The sequence below is a fragment of the Rana temporaria genome, chromosome 1, assembly GCF_905171775.1.
Source record: "Rana temporaria chromosome 1, aRanTem1.1, whole genome shotgun sequence".
Taxonomy (NCBI): Eukaryota; Metazoa; Chordata; class Amphibia; order Anura; family Ranidae; genus Rana; species Rana temporaria.
The window spans coordinates 388,434,975-388,452,721 of NC_053489.1; the positions used below are offsets into that span (position 1 = coordinate 388,434,975).

Consider the following 17,747-nt stretch of genomic DNA (forward strand, 5'->3'; position numbering starts at 1 on the left):
TTGATTGAAATCACTGTATAATCTTTCTCTTCAACCCATCAGCATTCATTCATAAAATTCTACACAGCCCAATTTTTGCATATTACCAAGCTGGAAATATTAAAACTGCACAATGGGAAGTGAAAAACTAATATGCTTGCATTTTTCAAACCCCGAATAATGGCTCTTACAGAAACCCTTCTACATCAATAACTATTTACAGCGATACGCTTGCCTTTTAATTTAAGCCAAAATTTCACACCCTTCAATGAACTAATGAGCCAAAAGTAGAGAGTGCCATCATTTTCCTATTTAACCCTAAACAGCAGAGCATGTATATATATATATAAAAAAACAAACAAAAAAAAACAGCAATTCAAATGATGCATTTGAAGGTAATTAGAGTGGTTGTTTACAAGGCATGGAATGGTTTTCTCCCTGTTACTGTCTCCTGAATGCACTTCCAAAAACACAATTAAAAAGAAAAAAAAAAAGTTTAATACAAAATATGACAGAACAAAAATTAAAACAGGGAGCCTTTTACTCTTTTACCAGTTGAACATGACCTTTTATGCTTCTTAAGTTAAACAGTGGAAGGGACTTTGTCAAAAGTAGTGATGCATATAGGTCTCGGTAGGAAGAGGGAACACAGCTCATTAGCCGTGCCTGTCTGAAATTAGAAAGTCCAAGATCATGATATGAAAGCAGGGTCAACAAGCAGATAAAAGCCCCTTTTCATAGCAGCGTCTTTTATGTGATGGACGGTCATCGTCGTCCTCTTCATCTTCTTCTTCAGAGGATGATGATGAAGATGAACTACTGTCCACTGTGAGGTCCACAACATCTGGGCCAGGTTTCCCGTTCTCAGTTGACACAGTGCTGCTGGGAGGAGGTATCTTTGCTGTCATTTCAGGAGATCCTGGTAGACAGGGAAAGGTCATTAGTAACATTGTTTAGATACTACTCAAAAACAGGCTATATTCCTAGAGATAAAATAAAGAGCTGGCATAAAAGAAAAAAAAGAAATTGAAAAAACACACAGAGGGAATACGCATGTGCAAATACCTATTTCTAGAACAGGACAGACCGGACTGCAGCTCCTTTCTTTTTCTGCCGTTATTGGGCGCCAAGAACCATCCACCAAAAACTCTATCTCATCTGCATCCTTACATTCACTAAGGATTTTGGACAAAAGACTGAAAGAAACACAATGCAAGGTAATTTTTATTTTGTACATTCTATAATGTTAAATCTTAATGTGTCTGTACAAATGAAGAGGAATATGACACTTCTTAACCCAAACATCCATAATTTGAGGTTATGCCCAGACATTACCCAAATCTGCTCCCAAATCTCAATCAACCCCACATACCAGATATCGGCCTCTTTCTTTTACATTGTTCCCATAGTTTTTAATGTAGGGGTTGCTATAGGAAGTTCAGTTCCAAAAGCCAAATCTAAGAAGCAACCCAAGACTGTCAGGGGCTGCCTGCATCCTAGCAATAGGGTAAACATGGGCTTTAAAACATCAAAACACACTTTGCATACACGACAGCAAGATTTTGCTGCCAGCAAGAGCCTACGTAAAATCAGAGACGTGTGCACGAGCCCTAAAAAGGGACACGATGTATGCCTATTAAATATTTCTACCCACAATGTTTGGATACAGTAAAAAATGGTTAGTGCCTGGGTGAAGATTTGCCATCAAGCTAAATCCAAGACACTAGGGAAAATTTACTAAAACTGATGCAAGCAGAATCTGGTGCAGCTGTGCTTAGTAAAGCAATCAGCTTCTACGTTATATTATCAAAGCTTAACTGAACAAGCTGATGTTAGATGCCAAATGGTTACTATGCACGTGTGCAACAGTTTTAATAAACCATCGCCTGTGGGTTGAACGGTTTTCACCATATATTTTTGGAAGGAATACTAAGGCCTGGTTACAGCATTACTGAATTCCCAGTGGATACTACATAAGAGATTACGAATGCAATCCCGATATCTGCATAGAAACAGCAATGTCTGGTTATGCGAAACACGTGAAATTAAATAAAAAAAGGAAATGGGCAGCTATAGCATCTCCAAAGAGGATCCAACACATCCCCACTCTAGGCACAACACCAGGGGTGCCCAACCAGTGGCCCGCGACCTCCTGCTCTGGGATGGAATAGAATAATGTTATTAAAGGTCAGTTTATTACCAAAATCAGAATATATATGGGCATATGTTTTCTGCAGTGGTTACTGGGCCGCTTTAAAACCGATCCGCAGGTGCATAGACTTCTGTAACTACCTGTGAGTTTGGTGAGCTTTCTGAAAGTGCACCAAACCTGCAGAATATAATAGAATTCTATTGCAACGTGCAGGCAAGCCCCCCCCCCCCCCCAAAAAATAAAACAGCGCAGCCTTGGGCCCCTTTCACACGGTTAGTCTGACCAATTGGACCCTCCATTCACCTCCAAGTAGTGGAAGACAAACTTGTGTCCTACCTCCAATACGATCTGCTAAAAAGTATAGTGGGCAGTTAGTATCCGCTCTGCATATGCAGAGCAGAAACGAACATGCCATCAACCCGCTCCGCTCATTGTGGTCCCCAACCGGTTACCAAGTCACTTAAGGCCCCTCGCCCTTCAAAAAGTTTGGGTACCCCTGATTTACACAGTACTAAAATGGTGGTGCAAGAGCTATAAAAAAAAAAAAAACACTACAGCTTTTCGTTCATTATTGATCGTAGGGTTTTATTGCCACATATAGGCGTAGGACTACGCAGAAAACAACAAGCACAGCACCGACTATGAGCAGTATTAACTAGTAGTAGTAACCACCCCAACCCCCCCCCCCCCCCCGCTATAGGCATCTGTTTTTTTTTGCCTAGTCTAGCCTGTCAATCAACTGCTGGGCGACAGGCTAGATAACAGATCCTTATAGTCTATCCAGCCTGGCCAAGTGCACGCAGACCTTAGGCTAAGCGCTGGGTATGCCGTGACACGCCACATCCTGGACCAGGGTGGCCAATGCGTTAAAAGTCTTGCAGGGGCACATGACCTCCTACGAGTAGAGTCTGATTGAGCTGAAAGAATGTGGTGATCACTATGCACACCCTGCAGGACCTCGGCTGGGAGCAGAACCTCCAGAAGTCAGTGTTGCTCCCAGCCCAATGCTTGGAATACTTGGGGCCGATTCTCGACTCTGCGCAGGGGTTTATTCCGTTCTGTGGTGTGGTTGCTGTTGTCACACAAGTAGTCACTGTCTCTGCATGCGGGTTCTGAGCCTCATGGTGACCACTTGCAAGGTGGTTACGAGTGCCCAGTTTCACACAAGGGCCCCACAGAAAGAGATCTTATCCAAGTGGAACAGATCTCAGACGTCCTTGGACTGCAAGATCCGCAAGGGGCGCCTGACTAAGGCCTCGCTCCTCTGGGGGCTTCGGTATCCAGTCCTTTGGGTCAAGAAGTCGTTTCTGCCACCCCATTGGACGGTGATCACGATGAATGCCAGCCTGGCTGGCTAGAGGGTGTTCTAGACCTAAAGTCGGCCCAGAGCCGCAGGATGTCGGAGAAGTTTCGACTACCGACAAAGGATCTGTGAAATTGCATGCAATCAGATTATGCCTCTTCCATGGGACAGAGCTTCTACATAGACAGCCAGTTCGGGTCCAGTCAGATAATGCAATGGCCTATGTAAATCACCAGGGAGGGATGAGGAGTTCGGCAGCAGCGCTGGAGGTTTATTCTTCGGTGGGCAAAACTTCACATGCCAGCTCTCTCCATTATCTACATTTGGGCATAGAAAACTGGCAAGTGGACTACCTCAGCTGCCAGATCAGGGAGTGAGGTCTCTGCACACCATAACCTTCAAAAAAAACGTGGTACAGAAAGTGAAAGAAAAAAAGTAATGCGAAGAGGGAAGAAACCACAATGATCCTGCCAAAAAACACGATTGCCTCAGGACACAGACACGGAGGAGATGATCAATACAAGCAACGTTGTTAATGTTTCACAGAGACCTTTATTCACCGACAAGGTGTCAATACTATCCAAGGGTCTCAATTTCTGCCCACATGCACATTTCAATCCCTTTGATACTATCTTGGACAATACATTTATTCGCAATTTAACTGTTCATAGACATTTTTATTCAGCGGATAAGTTCAATGAAGTAACTGCAAGTATTTAAAGCGGGGGTTTACCCTAAAAAAAATTCTAACATTACATCCAGCATACCAACGACATTTACAGTATGCAGGTTTTTTTTTCACCGTACATACCGTTATATTGCGATTTTCTCCCCAGCTTCCGGGTTCTGACTGGGCTTTCCTATGCCTGGATTAGATGATTGACGTGTTGTGAAAAAGTTCCCATGTCGCGTCACCAGTTTTCCGTAACTATACGGCGCCTGCGCAGTCAGCTCCACACGGCAGGCGCCGTATAGCGCCGACTCGCGGCTCAGCCATTTACGGAAAACTGGTGACGCGCCCTGTGCGACATGGGAACTTTTTCACAACACGTCAATCATCTAACCCAGGGGTAGGAACGCCCAGTCCCACGGGAATCAGAACCCGGGGAAAAAAATCACAACATAACGGTATGTACAGCAAAAAAAAAAAAAAAAGACCTGCATACTGTAAATGTCGTTAGTATGCTGGATGTAATGTTAGAATTTTTTTTTTTTTTTTTTAGGGTGAACCCCCACTTTAACATTTTAGTATTCACATCTAGCCTATCGTTCAGGGAACATTGCTGTTGTGAATTTTGAGGATTTGATGTCTGACCAATATGATCCAAGTAATAAGGAAAATAATCATGAGGGTACTTGGAGGGCTGCCTTTTCGAACACATTTTTATTTTTACCATATACAATCTCTCAGTGCAGACATGGATAAATTCCAAGGGCTGGTGGAAAGAGATCTGCTTGGTCTGGCATCAAAAACCTCCTCTAATCCACATATTGTAAATGACACTCTCGCACAGAGATCAGCACCAAAAATTCTAAGAGTATTCTTCTATTATAAGCAATGCAGATAAAGTGTGTTCGGTAGTGGTTTTAGACAAGGAAGCAGAGAGTAGAGGTACTTTGACAACTTACAGATACTAATTCCTACACCACACTGAAGAGCGATTCCACCAATATAAAAGGCATTCTGACTCAAGGGAGCAAGTTTTGGAGCATTTACTACTACAGGAGCTGAAGGTTTTATTCCCGATTTCCCCTTTATACGGACATTTCACCACCTACCAAAAGTGCACAAAAGGGCTAGACCCACTTATGGGCAGACCAATAGTTTCTGGGATTGGTTCCCTCAATGAATGCCTAGGGCAGTGGCTTGATGGCCAGCTACAGTCCTTGGTCCAAAGTTTACCTAGTTTTTTGAATACCAATCCTCTTGTTTATTATGGATAATTTTGAATGGTATTAAGACAATGTGTGGATTAGTTGTGACATGGCTAGCCTATATTCTTCTATACCCAATGATTTAAGCCATTGCTGCCGTCCCTTTTTCCTCAATACATGTACAGTGCTATCAGACTCGAGTGCCTATATTCTGGAAGTGTTGGATTACCTTTTATTGCATATTTTTTTATACATTTGATGGTGTGTGCCATCTCCAGAGGTGTGGGGCCTCGATATGAGCACATTTTTCATCCTTAAGTTTATATTGCCTGGAATAGATATCTATAACCAAAAGGTTGCGGTCACACACATCTTTGGTTATAGTAACCCTTCTAGGTAACAAATCATACTATACTTCAGGTGCATTAATGATCTCATATTTGTATGCAAAAAAGTAATGTACTTCTTGCAGCCATCATTTTTGAATTCCCAGGCTTGCAACCTCAGCTTCACAGGGCAGCTCAAGTCTGATGCAATTGATTTTTTGGACGTACGGTTAACACATGCATCCAACAGGGTGATCACTCAATCGTATAGAAAAGCACTTGCAGGTAGCAGATTACTTTCTGCCCGGTCTAGCCACCCTAAAACACACCATCCAGGGTATTCTAGTTGGCCAATTTCTCAGACTTTGGAGTATCTGCAGTGACCAATTAGCCTTGGAAAGGGAATTGCTGCATCATTCAAGAGGTTCTTGGCCAGAGGTTATTCCCGATGGACCCTGGACAGAGCTTATTCTATAGTTAACAGAAAAAATAGAGCCGATCTGTTACATAAGGGGAATCCATGCAGGAAAAAAAAAAAAAAAACACACACCATTAGGTCTATCCTATAATCTAGAGTATGATCAAATTAAACATGCGATTAATAAGTATTTACCCATTCTGTGCAAGGATTAGAAACGTGCCCACATTTTAGATCAGGGTGTCAACATTGTAGCTAGAAGAGCACTGTCTCTGAGCGATTCTTCATCACCCAGTTTTTTCACCCCCAGCTGTGTCGTCCTGTTGCCGCACTCAATTTCAAGGGGAAATCGTTTTATGAATAATTTCTTTAATTGCAATACAAAGTATGTTATTTCTGTCATTACCTGTGGGGCTTGTTCGGTGCAATATGTGGGTAGGACAATCCACAGACTCAGGGACTGCTTAAGGATATTAGGACCTGCAAGTCCACTAATGTAGCACAGCACTCTAATTCATCACATGGAGGCGATGCATCATTGGTACAGGTTCATATGCTAGAGAAAGTCAGGACATCTTTGGGAGAGTTTTTTCGCCTCCTCTATAAGAGAAGTGTTCTGGATAGTCAAGCTTAAAAGCAGAGGTTCACCCTCAAACTGAACTTTGTATTTATCATTCCTGCAGCCTTAATACATGCCTAAACCGCTTTCTTTTTTTTCCTGATCTGTACGCTTCCCTTTATTCAGATGGATTCAGCCTCGCTTCTGGGTCTTGTACCCTGCGGGAGTGGGCGTGTTGCTCCTATTCCGACGCCTCAAGGCGTTATGGGAGCTGTGTGCAATGTCTCCTGGGAGTGATGTTTCAACACTCACAGGAGACTATCCGAAATAGCCACGCGTGTATTCTCGCGCTAGCTCGAGTGTCGCGGGAAGCGGGCATCACGGAATCCAGGAAGTGTTTGCTTGTGGGCTTCACAATGCCCACAAGCAAGATGGAAAAGCCCAGGACTATTTTTTAAAAGATGTTCTTTAGGACGAAAACGGAACAGACGGACGCACGAGCGGCTAGCAAGTGAGTGGTACCTTGCAATATATATTACAAAGCATTGCAGAGTTTAACAAAAATTTTTTGGTCATCCTTAAGTTTATATTGCCTGGAATAGAGATCTATAACTCCAGCGGATGTTCAACTCCCTTGAGTCCTATGCATTTTAGTTTTTCTATGGTCATATTGAGGAGATGGAAATAGAGATGGATACACACATACGATTTTTCAACATATATTTAAAGTTTATGACATTTGGATTATTTAATGATCTTCTCAGACAGTAATCTTTTGGAGCCATCAATGATATTTCCATTATTCTGTTCAGGCCTAAATCTTTTCGCCTCTAACCATATGCTTACTGTATTCATATTATGTTGGTTATTTGCCTTAAAGAGGTTGTAAAGGTGTGTTTTATTTTCTAAATAGCTTCCTTTAAGCTAGTGCATTTTGGTTCACTTACATTTTCCTTCGATTTCCCTTCTAAATGTTCTTTTTCTTTGTCTGAATTACTCACTTCCTGTTTCTCCTCAGTAAGCTTTCCACCATCATCCGAGCGGTGGAAAGTCAGTCAGAATAGCTTACTGAACAGCTTACTGAGAAAGAACAGGAAGTGAGAAATTGAAGGAAAAAAAGGTAAGTGAACCAACAATGCACTAGCCTAAAGGAACCTATTTAGAAAATAAAAAACAAACCATTACAACCCCTTTAAGTAGACATTTTTTCATCATCTCCCAGTTTTTGTTCACATGCGATAGGATATATGTGCATATCGTGACTAGCCCTAAATGTTTTTTACTCAGGTTTTCTAATATTGGAAGTACATATGTTTTTTGGTTAAAGCCGTGATAGCAATTTGTGCATGTTTAAGGCTGATGTCAATGGGTTTCTATTTTTCATTATTTATTCATGATCATTATTTGATACTCCCATCATGCACATATGTATCGTTTGATACTTTGCTTAGTTGTCTCTTTGCCTACATTGGTATGGTTGGGGCGGGTGACACCTATACAGGAATCTATAATTTCTCCTTTTGTCATCACCACCAGCGTTTGGCTCTGTAGGACAAACTTTTTTTTTTAAAGTTGCTACGTTTTATAATCTCATTTTGTTTTTTTAAACTCTGTGTAGCCATTTCTCCTTTTGTTTTATCTTGCTTTATCTAGTGTTTTTCTTTATACACTAGATGTGTCCGTTTTGTCCTAAAGCAGCAGTCTTTAAAAGCAGTTTCAGGCTTTTTTGCAGGTAATTAAAAGTCAGTGCTACAAAAAGTATAGCTACTGACTTTTAATAAACAGACTCACCGGTCCAACGATGCGGCCACCCGAAAAACCGCTCCTCTCCCCCTCAAGAATGTGAAGCGTGGTGTGCGTCAATGAATGAAAGAAATATGGATTTTTTTCTACTCCGCTGGACCTGGTAATCTCAAACCATGCAGAGCTTATTACCTATATTCATATAAAACACCTGGGTAGCAGTGACAAAAACATGATTTCATTTAATGTTCGCTGTAATCAACAAACTCACTGCAAAAATAAATTCCCATGGGCAATTTTTTTTTAAAAAGGCTAAAAAATTCAACCTGTGTGGCTCACAGCCAAAGTTAAAATGGCTATAAAGAGCTTTAAAAAAAAAAAAAAAAAAAAAAATGTATATGTAATATATATATATATATATATATATATATATATATATATATATATATATATATATATATATATATATATATATATATATATATATATATAATACATACATATTTTTTTATTTATTTATTATGAAGGAATGCCATGGTTTAAAATGTTACAAAGAATAATATAACAGAATATGTAAAAAGGAAGTCAAGGGAGCAAAAATTATAAATGGACAGATTTCAAAAGATAGGACAAACCTCAAAAAAATCTTTAAATATATTAACAGTAAAAGGGTCAGGTCTGGGCATGTAGGCTCTTTACAAAATAAATTTAGAGTAGGTGACTGGGGACAAAAGGCAAATTAAATACTTTCTTCGGCTCTGTGTATACAAAGAAGCATGGAGGAGCTCATGTCCATAACGGGGGTGGTAGTAACAGTCCCAAATGATCCACAATGGCTCAAAAGTGATATGGTCCAGAAATATTTTAGACAGAATAAAAGGTGGCTAAAGCACTTGAACCAGATGGCATGCACCTGGATCAGATGGCATCCACCCATGGATCCTAAAAGAATTGAGTGGTCATTTCAAGGCCATTGTTTCTAATATTTAGTGACTCAATAACTGGAATAGTACCACTGGACCAGGCCAATGTGGAGCCCATATTTAAAAAGGATCAAAGTCTTTAACAATTATAAACCTGTTAGATTAACTTCAATAGTCGGGAAGATACTGGAGTTTAATAAGACCACATACATTTTTTTCTCAGCAAGAACTAGTCTAAGTCACAGCATGGATTCATGAAAAACAGAAGTTGTCAAACAAACCAGATTTTTTTTATGAGGTGTAAGTAAATCCTTGGACAGAGGGTATGCTGTGGACGTGGTATACTTGGATTTTGCAAAAGCGTTTGCCACAGTTCCCCACACACGGCTCACAAAGTAAAGTCTACAGGCTTGGAAAGATGAAATTTGTAAATGGATTAAAAAACTAAATTCAGAGCGTAGTGGTGAATGACTCTTACTCCGAATGGTCCAAGGTCATCAGTGGTGTTCCCCCAAGGTTCAGTGCTGGGACCCTTACTTAATATCTTTATTATATAGGGTCTGGGATTAACCACTTAAGGACCGCCTCATGTACATATACGACAGCAGAATGGCACAGGCAGGCACATCAACGTATATATACGTCCTCTGCTTGACGTGGGTCCGATCGGGACCCCCCCCCGGTACATGCGGCGGTCCCCGTGGCTTCAGGAGCGATCCGGGACGACGGCACGGCTATTCGTTTATAGCCGCTCCGTCGCGATCGCTCCCCAGAGCTGAAGAACGGGGAGAGCCGTGTGTAAACACGGCTTCCCCGTGCTTCACTGTGTCGGCGCATCGATCGCGTCATCCCCTTTATAGGGAAGACACGATCGATGACGTCATTCCTACAGCCCCCTACACTAGTAAACACATACACAGTGATCCCTAAATGTTACAGCGCCCCCTGTGTTTAACTCCCAAACTGCAACTGTCATTTTCACAATAAAGAATGCAATTTAAATGCATTTTTTTCTGTGAAAATGACAATTGTCCCAAAAATGTGTCAAAATTGTCCGAAGTGTCCGCCATAATGTCGCAGCCACGAAAAAAAAAAAAAAAAAAAAATCGCTGATCGCCGCCATTAGTAGTAAAAAATAAAATAAATAAAAATGCAAAAAGACTATCCCCTATTTTGTAAACACTATAAATTTTGCGCAAACCAACCGATAAACGATTATTGCAATTTTTTTTACCAAAAATAGGTAGAAGAATACGTATCGGCCTAAACTGAGGAAAATTTTTTTTTTATATATGTTTTTGGGGGATATTTATATAGCAAAAAGTAAAAAATATTGCATTTTTTTCAAAAATTGTCGCTCTATTTTTGTTTATAGCGCAAAAAATAAAAACCGCAGAGGTGATCAAATACCACCAAAAGAAAGCTCTATTTGTGGGGAAAAAAAGACGCCAATTTTGTTTGGGAGCCACGTCGCACGACCGCGCAATTGTCTGTTAAAGCAACGCAGTCCCGAACTGTAAAAACCCCTTGGGTCTTTAGGCAGCATTTTGGTCCGGGGCTTAAGTGGTTAAAAGAACCATTTCTGTCTTGGCAGATAACACTAAGCTATGCAGTGAAATATAGTCTCCAATTTACAAGCCGTCCTCAATGCACTGTCTAATTGGGCAACTAAGTGGCAAGGGAGGTTTAATGTTGATAAGCCCAGGTTCACACTGGGTGCGATTTCATTCGAATTGAGATGTGATTTCACATGTGAAATCGCATCTCAAATGCCTCCAATTGTCGGCAATGGCGCCGTCCTAATCGGTGCGACGCCGCATCTGCGGCGCTGCACCGATTTCAAAAAGTAGTTCTTATACTACTTTTTGCGATTTCGGGCCGCGATTTACATAGACATCTGTGCAGAAACCTGCACAGATGTCTCTTAAATCGCGGCCGAAATCGGGACTGCCGGCGGGAGTGAAATCGTGCGAGTTCAGCTGAACTCGCACGGCTTCACTCCCGCAGCCCAGTGTGAACCAGGGCTAAATGTAAATTTATGCACTTGGGGGCTAAGCATATGCATGCATCATAAGCTCAAGAATAGCATGCAAAGCGAGAAAATTCCTCTTGTATTAAAGGGGTTGTAAAGGTTCATGTTTTTTCACCTTAATGCATCCTATGCATTAACTTCTTGAGGCCCGCGCTGTAGCCGTCATCCTGAATATCCAACTGGACGTCAATTGACTTCTGCCCCTTTGGGCATTCCCCGCGCGCGCTCCAGAGCGCGCAGCGGGGAAACTTTGTGTTGGCCGTGTCCCTTGGACACAGCCAATTACAGATTGCTATGCGATCTGTGCGGCCAATGAGAGATGATCTCATTTGTAAACATATGAGATCATCTCTCATTGCTGGCTCACACAGAGACAGCGTCCTGTCTCTGGAGAGGAGACCGATCTGTGTCCCTTGTACATAGGGACACAGATCGGTCACCTCCCCAGTCACCCCCCTTCACCTACAGTTAGAACACTATGCAGGGAATACATTTAACCCCTTCCTCACCCCCTAGTGTTAACCCCTTCAATGCCAGTCACATTTATACAGTAATTAGTGCATATTTATAGCACTGATCGCAGTATAAATGTGAATGGCGCCAAAAATGTGTCAATAGTGTCCGATGTGTCCGCCATAACGTCGCAGTCCCAATAAAAATCAGATTTTTTTTTTTTTTACTAGAAATGTCAAATTCTGTCCTTTATTTTGTTGGCGCTTTAACTTTTGCGCTCATTGCGATATTTTTTTTTTTTACCAAAAATATGTAGAAGAATACGTATCGGCCTAAACCAGGGGTGGGCAATTATTTTTTCGATGGGGCCACATGAGAAACTAAAAATATTTTGGAGGGCCGGGCCAAAAGGCTAAACTCAATACTGCATAAAATCAATTGTATTTCTTTATAAAAAGCAGTAAATATCATTGTTGGAAAACTGGTACGAGTACTTGTTATGGACATGGCACAGGAAGGGGGACAGAGGCTGGGGACATGGCACAGGAAGGGGGACAGAGGCTGGGGACATGGCACAGGAGGGGGACAGAGGCTGGGGACATGGCACAGGAGGGGGACAGAGGCTGGGGACATGACACAGGAGGGGGACAGAGGCTGGGGACATGACACAGGAGGGGGACAGAGGCTGGGGACATGACACAGGAGGGGGACAGAGGCTGGGGACATGACACAGGAGGGGGACAGAGGCTGGGGACATGACACAGGAGGGGGACAGAGGCTGGGGACATGACACAGGAGGGGGACAGAGGCTGGGGACATGACACAGGAGGGGGACAGAGGCTGGGGACATGACACAGGAGGGGGACAGAGGCTGGGGACATGACACAGGAGGGGGACAGAGGCTGGGGACATGACACAGGAGGGGGACAGAGGCTGGGGACATGACACAGGAGGGGGACAGAGGCTGGGGACATGACACAGGAGGGGGACAGAGGCTGGGGACATGACACAGGAGGGGGACAGAGGCTGGGGACATGACACAGGAGGGGGACAGAGGCTGGGGACATGACACAGGAGGGGGACAGAGGCTGGGGACATGACACAGGAGGGGGACAGAGGCTGGGGACATGACACAGGAGGGGGACAGAGGCTGGGGACATGACACAGGAGGGGGACAGAGGCTGGGGACATGACACAGGAGGGGGACAGAGGCTGGGGACATGACACAGGAGGGGGACAGAGGCTGGGGACATGACACAGGAGGGGGACAGAGGCTGGGGACATGACACAGGAGGGGGACAGAGGCTGGGGACATGACACAGGAGGGGGACAGAGGCTGGGGACATGACACAGGAGGGGGACAGAGGCTGGGGACATGACACAGGAGGGGGACAGAGGCTGGGGACATGACACAGGAGGGGGACAGAGGCTGGGGACATGACACAGGAGGGGGACAGAGGCTGGGGACATGACACAGGAGGGGGACAGAGGCTGGGGACATGACACAGGAGGGGGACAGAGGCTGGGGACATGACACAGGAGGGGGACAGAGGCTGGGGACATGACACAGGAGGGGGACAGAGGCTGGGGACATGACACAGGAGGGGGACAGAGGCTGGGGACATGACACAGGAGGGGGACAGACGCTGGGGACATGACACAGGAGGGGGACAGACGCTGGGGACATGACACAGGAGGGGGACAGACGCTGGGGACATGACACAGGAGGGGGACAGACGCTGGGGACATGACACAGGAGGGGGACAGACGCTGGGGACATGACACAGGAGGGGGACAGACGCTGGGGACATGACACAGGAGGGGGACAGACGCTGGGGACATGACACAGGAGGCTGCATGTGATGGCACAGTGGCTGCGTGTGATGGCACAGTGGTTGCGTTTGATGGCACAGTGGCGACAATTGATGGCACAGTGGCTGCGTGTGATGGGCACAGTGGCTGCGTGTGATGGGCACAGTGGCTGCGTGTGATGGGCACAGTGGCTGCGTGTGATGGGCACAGTGGCTGCGTGTGATGGGCACAGTGGCTGCGTGTGATGGGCACAGTGGCTGCGTGTGATGGGCACAGTGGCTGCGTGTGATGGGCACAGTGGCTGCGTGTGATGGGCACAGTGGCTGCGTGTGATGGGCACAGTGGCTGCGTGTGATGGGCACAGTGGCTGCGTGTGATGGGCACAGTGGCTGCGTGTGATGGGCACAGTGGCTGCGTGTGATGGGCACAGTGGCTGCGTGCGATGGGCACAGTGGCTGCGTGCGATGGGCACAGTGGCTGCGTGCGATTGGCACAGTGGCTGCGATTGGCACAGTGGCTGCGTGTGATTGGCACAGTGGCTGCGTGTGATTGGCACAGTGGCTGCGTGTGATTGGCACAGTGGCTGCGTGTGATTGGCACAGTGGCTGCGTGTGATTGGCACAGTGGTGACAATTTATGGTGGCACAGTGGCTGCGTGTGATTGGCACAGTGGCTGCGTGTGATTGGCACAGTGGCTGCGTGTGATTGGCACAGTGGCTGCGTGTGATTGGCACAGTGGCTGCGTGTGATTGGCACAGTGGCTGCGTGTGATTGGCACAGTGGCTGCGTGTGATTGGCACAGTGGCGACAATTTATGGTGGCACAGTGGCTGCGTGTGTTGGCACAAGTGGCTGCATGTGTTGGCACAAGTGGCTGCGTGTGACCCCTCCCGGCCCTGCCTACTGTTATCACCGCGGCCGGGAACATTAAAGACAGCGTTCGTTTGAACAGCTGTTTTCCCCGCTGCGCATAGACACTCCCCCTTGGACGGATCTGTCCAATCGCGAGCAAGGGGGAGTGTCTATGTGACTCCCCCTTGCTCGCGATTGGACAGATCCGTCCAAGGGGGAGTGTCTATGCCATACACTCCCCCTTGGATGGATCTGTCCAATCGCGAGCAAGGGGGAGTGTCTATGTGACTCCCCCTTGCTCGCGATTGGACAGATCCGTCCAAGGGGGAGTGTTTATGCGCGGCGGGGAAAACAGCTGTTCAAACGAACGCTGTCTAATGTTCCCCGCCGCGGTGATTAACGTGGCAGCGGCGGCGGTGGGCCGGATTAAAAAGGTCCGCCGGGCCGTATACGGCCCGCGGGCCGTAGTTTGCCCAGGTCTGGCCTAAACAGAAAAAAATTTTTTTTTTTTTTTTAAATTGGCATATTTATTATAGCAACAAGCAAAAAATATTGAATTTTTTTTCAAAATTGTCGCTCTTTTTTGTTTATAGCGCAAAAAATAAAAACCGCACAGGCGATAAAATACCACCAAAAGAAAGCTCTACTTGTGGGGTAAAAAGGACGTCAATTTTGTTTAGGAGCCACGACCGCGCAATTGTCAGTTAAAGCGACGCAGTGCCGGAAGCTGAAATTTCACCTGGGCAGGAGGGGGGTATATGTGCCCAGTAAGCAAGTGGTTAAAGGTGAAAAAAAAATGGATTTTTTACTCACCGTAAAATCTTTTTCTCTGAAGTTCATGGATGGACACAGCTCCAATAATCTTGACAGTAGGGTTATGTTCGGTCTATCATGAGAGGACTAGGCAGACATGTTAAAATGGTTAAAAACATGTAATACAGCTAGCCGAACAGCACCACCCAGTAGTGGGCACAGCCGAAGCAAGCATCTGCAGATGCATGTACATCAACCTTGTAAAATGTAGTGAAGATGTAGTCGCCGCCTTACACACCTGCGAGACCGACGCTTGATATCGGAAGGCCCAGGAAAAACCTATTGCCCTGGTTGAATGCGCCATGACAGGAAAGGGAGGCGCCTGCCCCTGTAGGGCATAGGCCTGAATCACGATCTGTCTGATCCACCGAAAAATGGTGGTTGTGAGACCGTCAGACCCTTCTTTGGACCAGTCTCCGATACATAGAAACAGCGAGTCTGACCTCCGGAACAGAGCCGTAGTAGAGAGATATACTCGCAGAGCTCGGACAACATCCAAGGAATGTAGAGCAACCTCTTTTGGATGCAATGGCCGAGGACACAGGGAAGGAAACACTATGTCCTCATTAAGATGGAAGGCCAAAACAACTTTTGGAAGAAAAGAAGGCTGCAGGCGTAGCACCGCCTTATCCTTGTGGAGGATCAAGTAGGGGGACTTGCAAGACAAGGCCCCCAATCCATAAGCCCTCCTAACTGATGTAATGGCCACTAAAAAAGGCCACCTTCTGAGAGAGTGTCAAAAGGGGAATCTCCGATGTTCTCAAAGGGAGGCTTCTGAAGTGAAGAGAGCACCAGATTCAAATCCCACAGGGGTAGGGGTGGCTGAACTGGAGGGGCCACATATCTAACCCCTTGGCACAAACGTTCTCACCAGTGGATGAGCCGCCAAAGGACATTGAAAGAAAACAGCCAAGGCTGAAATCCGTCCCTTTAATGGTGCTCAGAGCAAGACTGATCCACCACACGCTGTAAAAACATCAGTATTCTGGAAACCGAATAAGCCCGTAGGTGCCACTCCATTTCCTCACACAGAGATGTAGGCCTTCCACGTGAGACAATAGGTCTTCCTAGAAGATTTCTGTGCCCTCAGCATAGTGGAAATTACAGAGTCAGACAGACCCCGGGCCCTCAGTACCTGACTTTCAACAGCCATGCCGTTAAAGCCAGCGACTGTAAAGCAGGATGAAGAATAGGACCTTGTGACAGAAGGTCCTCCCGCATTCGCAGTTGCCAAGGGACATCCGCCACCAGGCGTACAAGGTTGGTGTACCAAGGGCGCTGAGGCAAATCTGGAGAAATTAGAATCCCTGGGATCCCCTTGGTCTCCACCCTGCGAAGCAGACGAGGAAGAATCTTTAGCGGGGGGGGCATATATCAGCTGATACTGACCCCACGGAGCTACCAATGCACCCGTCGCTTCCGCCCAGGTTTCTATTGACCTGGCCACAAACCTCAATACCTTGCGATTGAGTCGAGAAGCCAGGAGATCCACGGCCGGCGTGCAAAGTAGCTGAAACACATCCGGGTGTAGTGACTATTTTCCTTGGTCAAACATCTGGCGACTTGGTAGTCTGCTTGCCAGTTTTCTACGCCCAGAATGTATACGGCCGACACGCTCCGTTCTGCCCACTGAAGGATGCGAGCGTCCTACAATGCTGCAGCCAAGCTTCTTGTTCCTCCTTGATGGTTGACATACGCCACCGCCGTGGCGTTGTCCGACTGGATGTCCCTGAAGCCTCAGAGACCAAGTGGAGAGGTACAGTCTGATCGCCCGAAGTTCCAACACATTGATCGGTAGACGGGATTCCTCCTGCGTCCATCGACCCTTTTTTGACAGAACACCCCAGACGCCCCCCCAGCCGATCAGGCTGGCGACTGTCATGATCAACGTCCAGTGAAACGGAAGGAACGACTTCCCGGACTGAAGGGCCAGAGACCTCAGCCACCATACCAGGGAAGCTCCGACTAGTTGACTCACCCAGATTTGACAATTCAGGGACAACAGAGACTTGCCCCATTTGGACAGGATTTCCTTCTGCAAAACATGTGTGGAATTGAGCATATGGTACCGCCTCGAAGGTGGCCACCATGAGCCCCAGGACTCGCATGCAGAAGCGCAGTGTTGACCACCTGCGAGATGCCAGTAGGCTCACCACCGAAGAGTTTGCAACTTCTCCAAGGGGAGGTAAACTCTCGCCTCCGAGGAGTCCAGAATTAACCCCAGATACACCGACTTTTGTAGGTTCAGTACCCAACCGAACTCCTGAAGAGTGACTGGCCATTGTCACATCCTCCTCCAAGTCTGAGCCCGAAGCGGCTCTGAGCAGGAGGTGGCCCAAGTGGCCCACTATAGCGATTCCTCGCCGTCTCAGCAAGGCCAGAATCGGAGCGAGCACTTTGGTAAAAACCCTTGGTGCTGATGCCAGACCGAAAGGGAGAGCCACGAATTGGCAGTGGCTGTCCCCTACAGCAAATTGCAGAAATTTCTGGTGCTTGGAATATATGGGA

The 17,747-nt window shown here is 45.9% G+C and overlaps 1 protein-coding gene across 1 annotated transcript in view; it reads right to left on the minus strand.

The window, feature by feature from the left end:
• Positions 1–454: 454 nt before the first annotated feature.
• Positions 455–17,747, minus strand: part of PIAS4 (protein inhibitor of activated STAT 4) — a 175,179-nt gene continuing 157,886 nt past the window's right edge. Inside the window, exons 10-11 of the mRNA XM_040322570.1 lie at positions 1,045–1,175; positions 455–898 (exon numbers count right to left, since the gene is read on the minus strand). Of these exons, the coding sequence (XP_040178504.1) occupies positions 690–898; positions 1,045–1,175 (340 nt within the window). The 3' untranslated portion in view covers positions 455–689. The remainder of the gene's footprint in view (positions 899–1,044; positions 1,176–17,747) is intronic.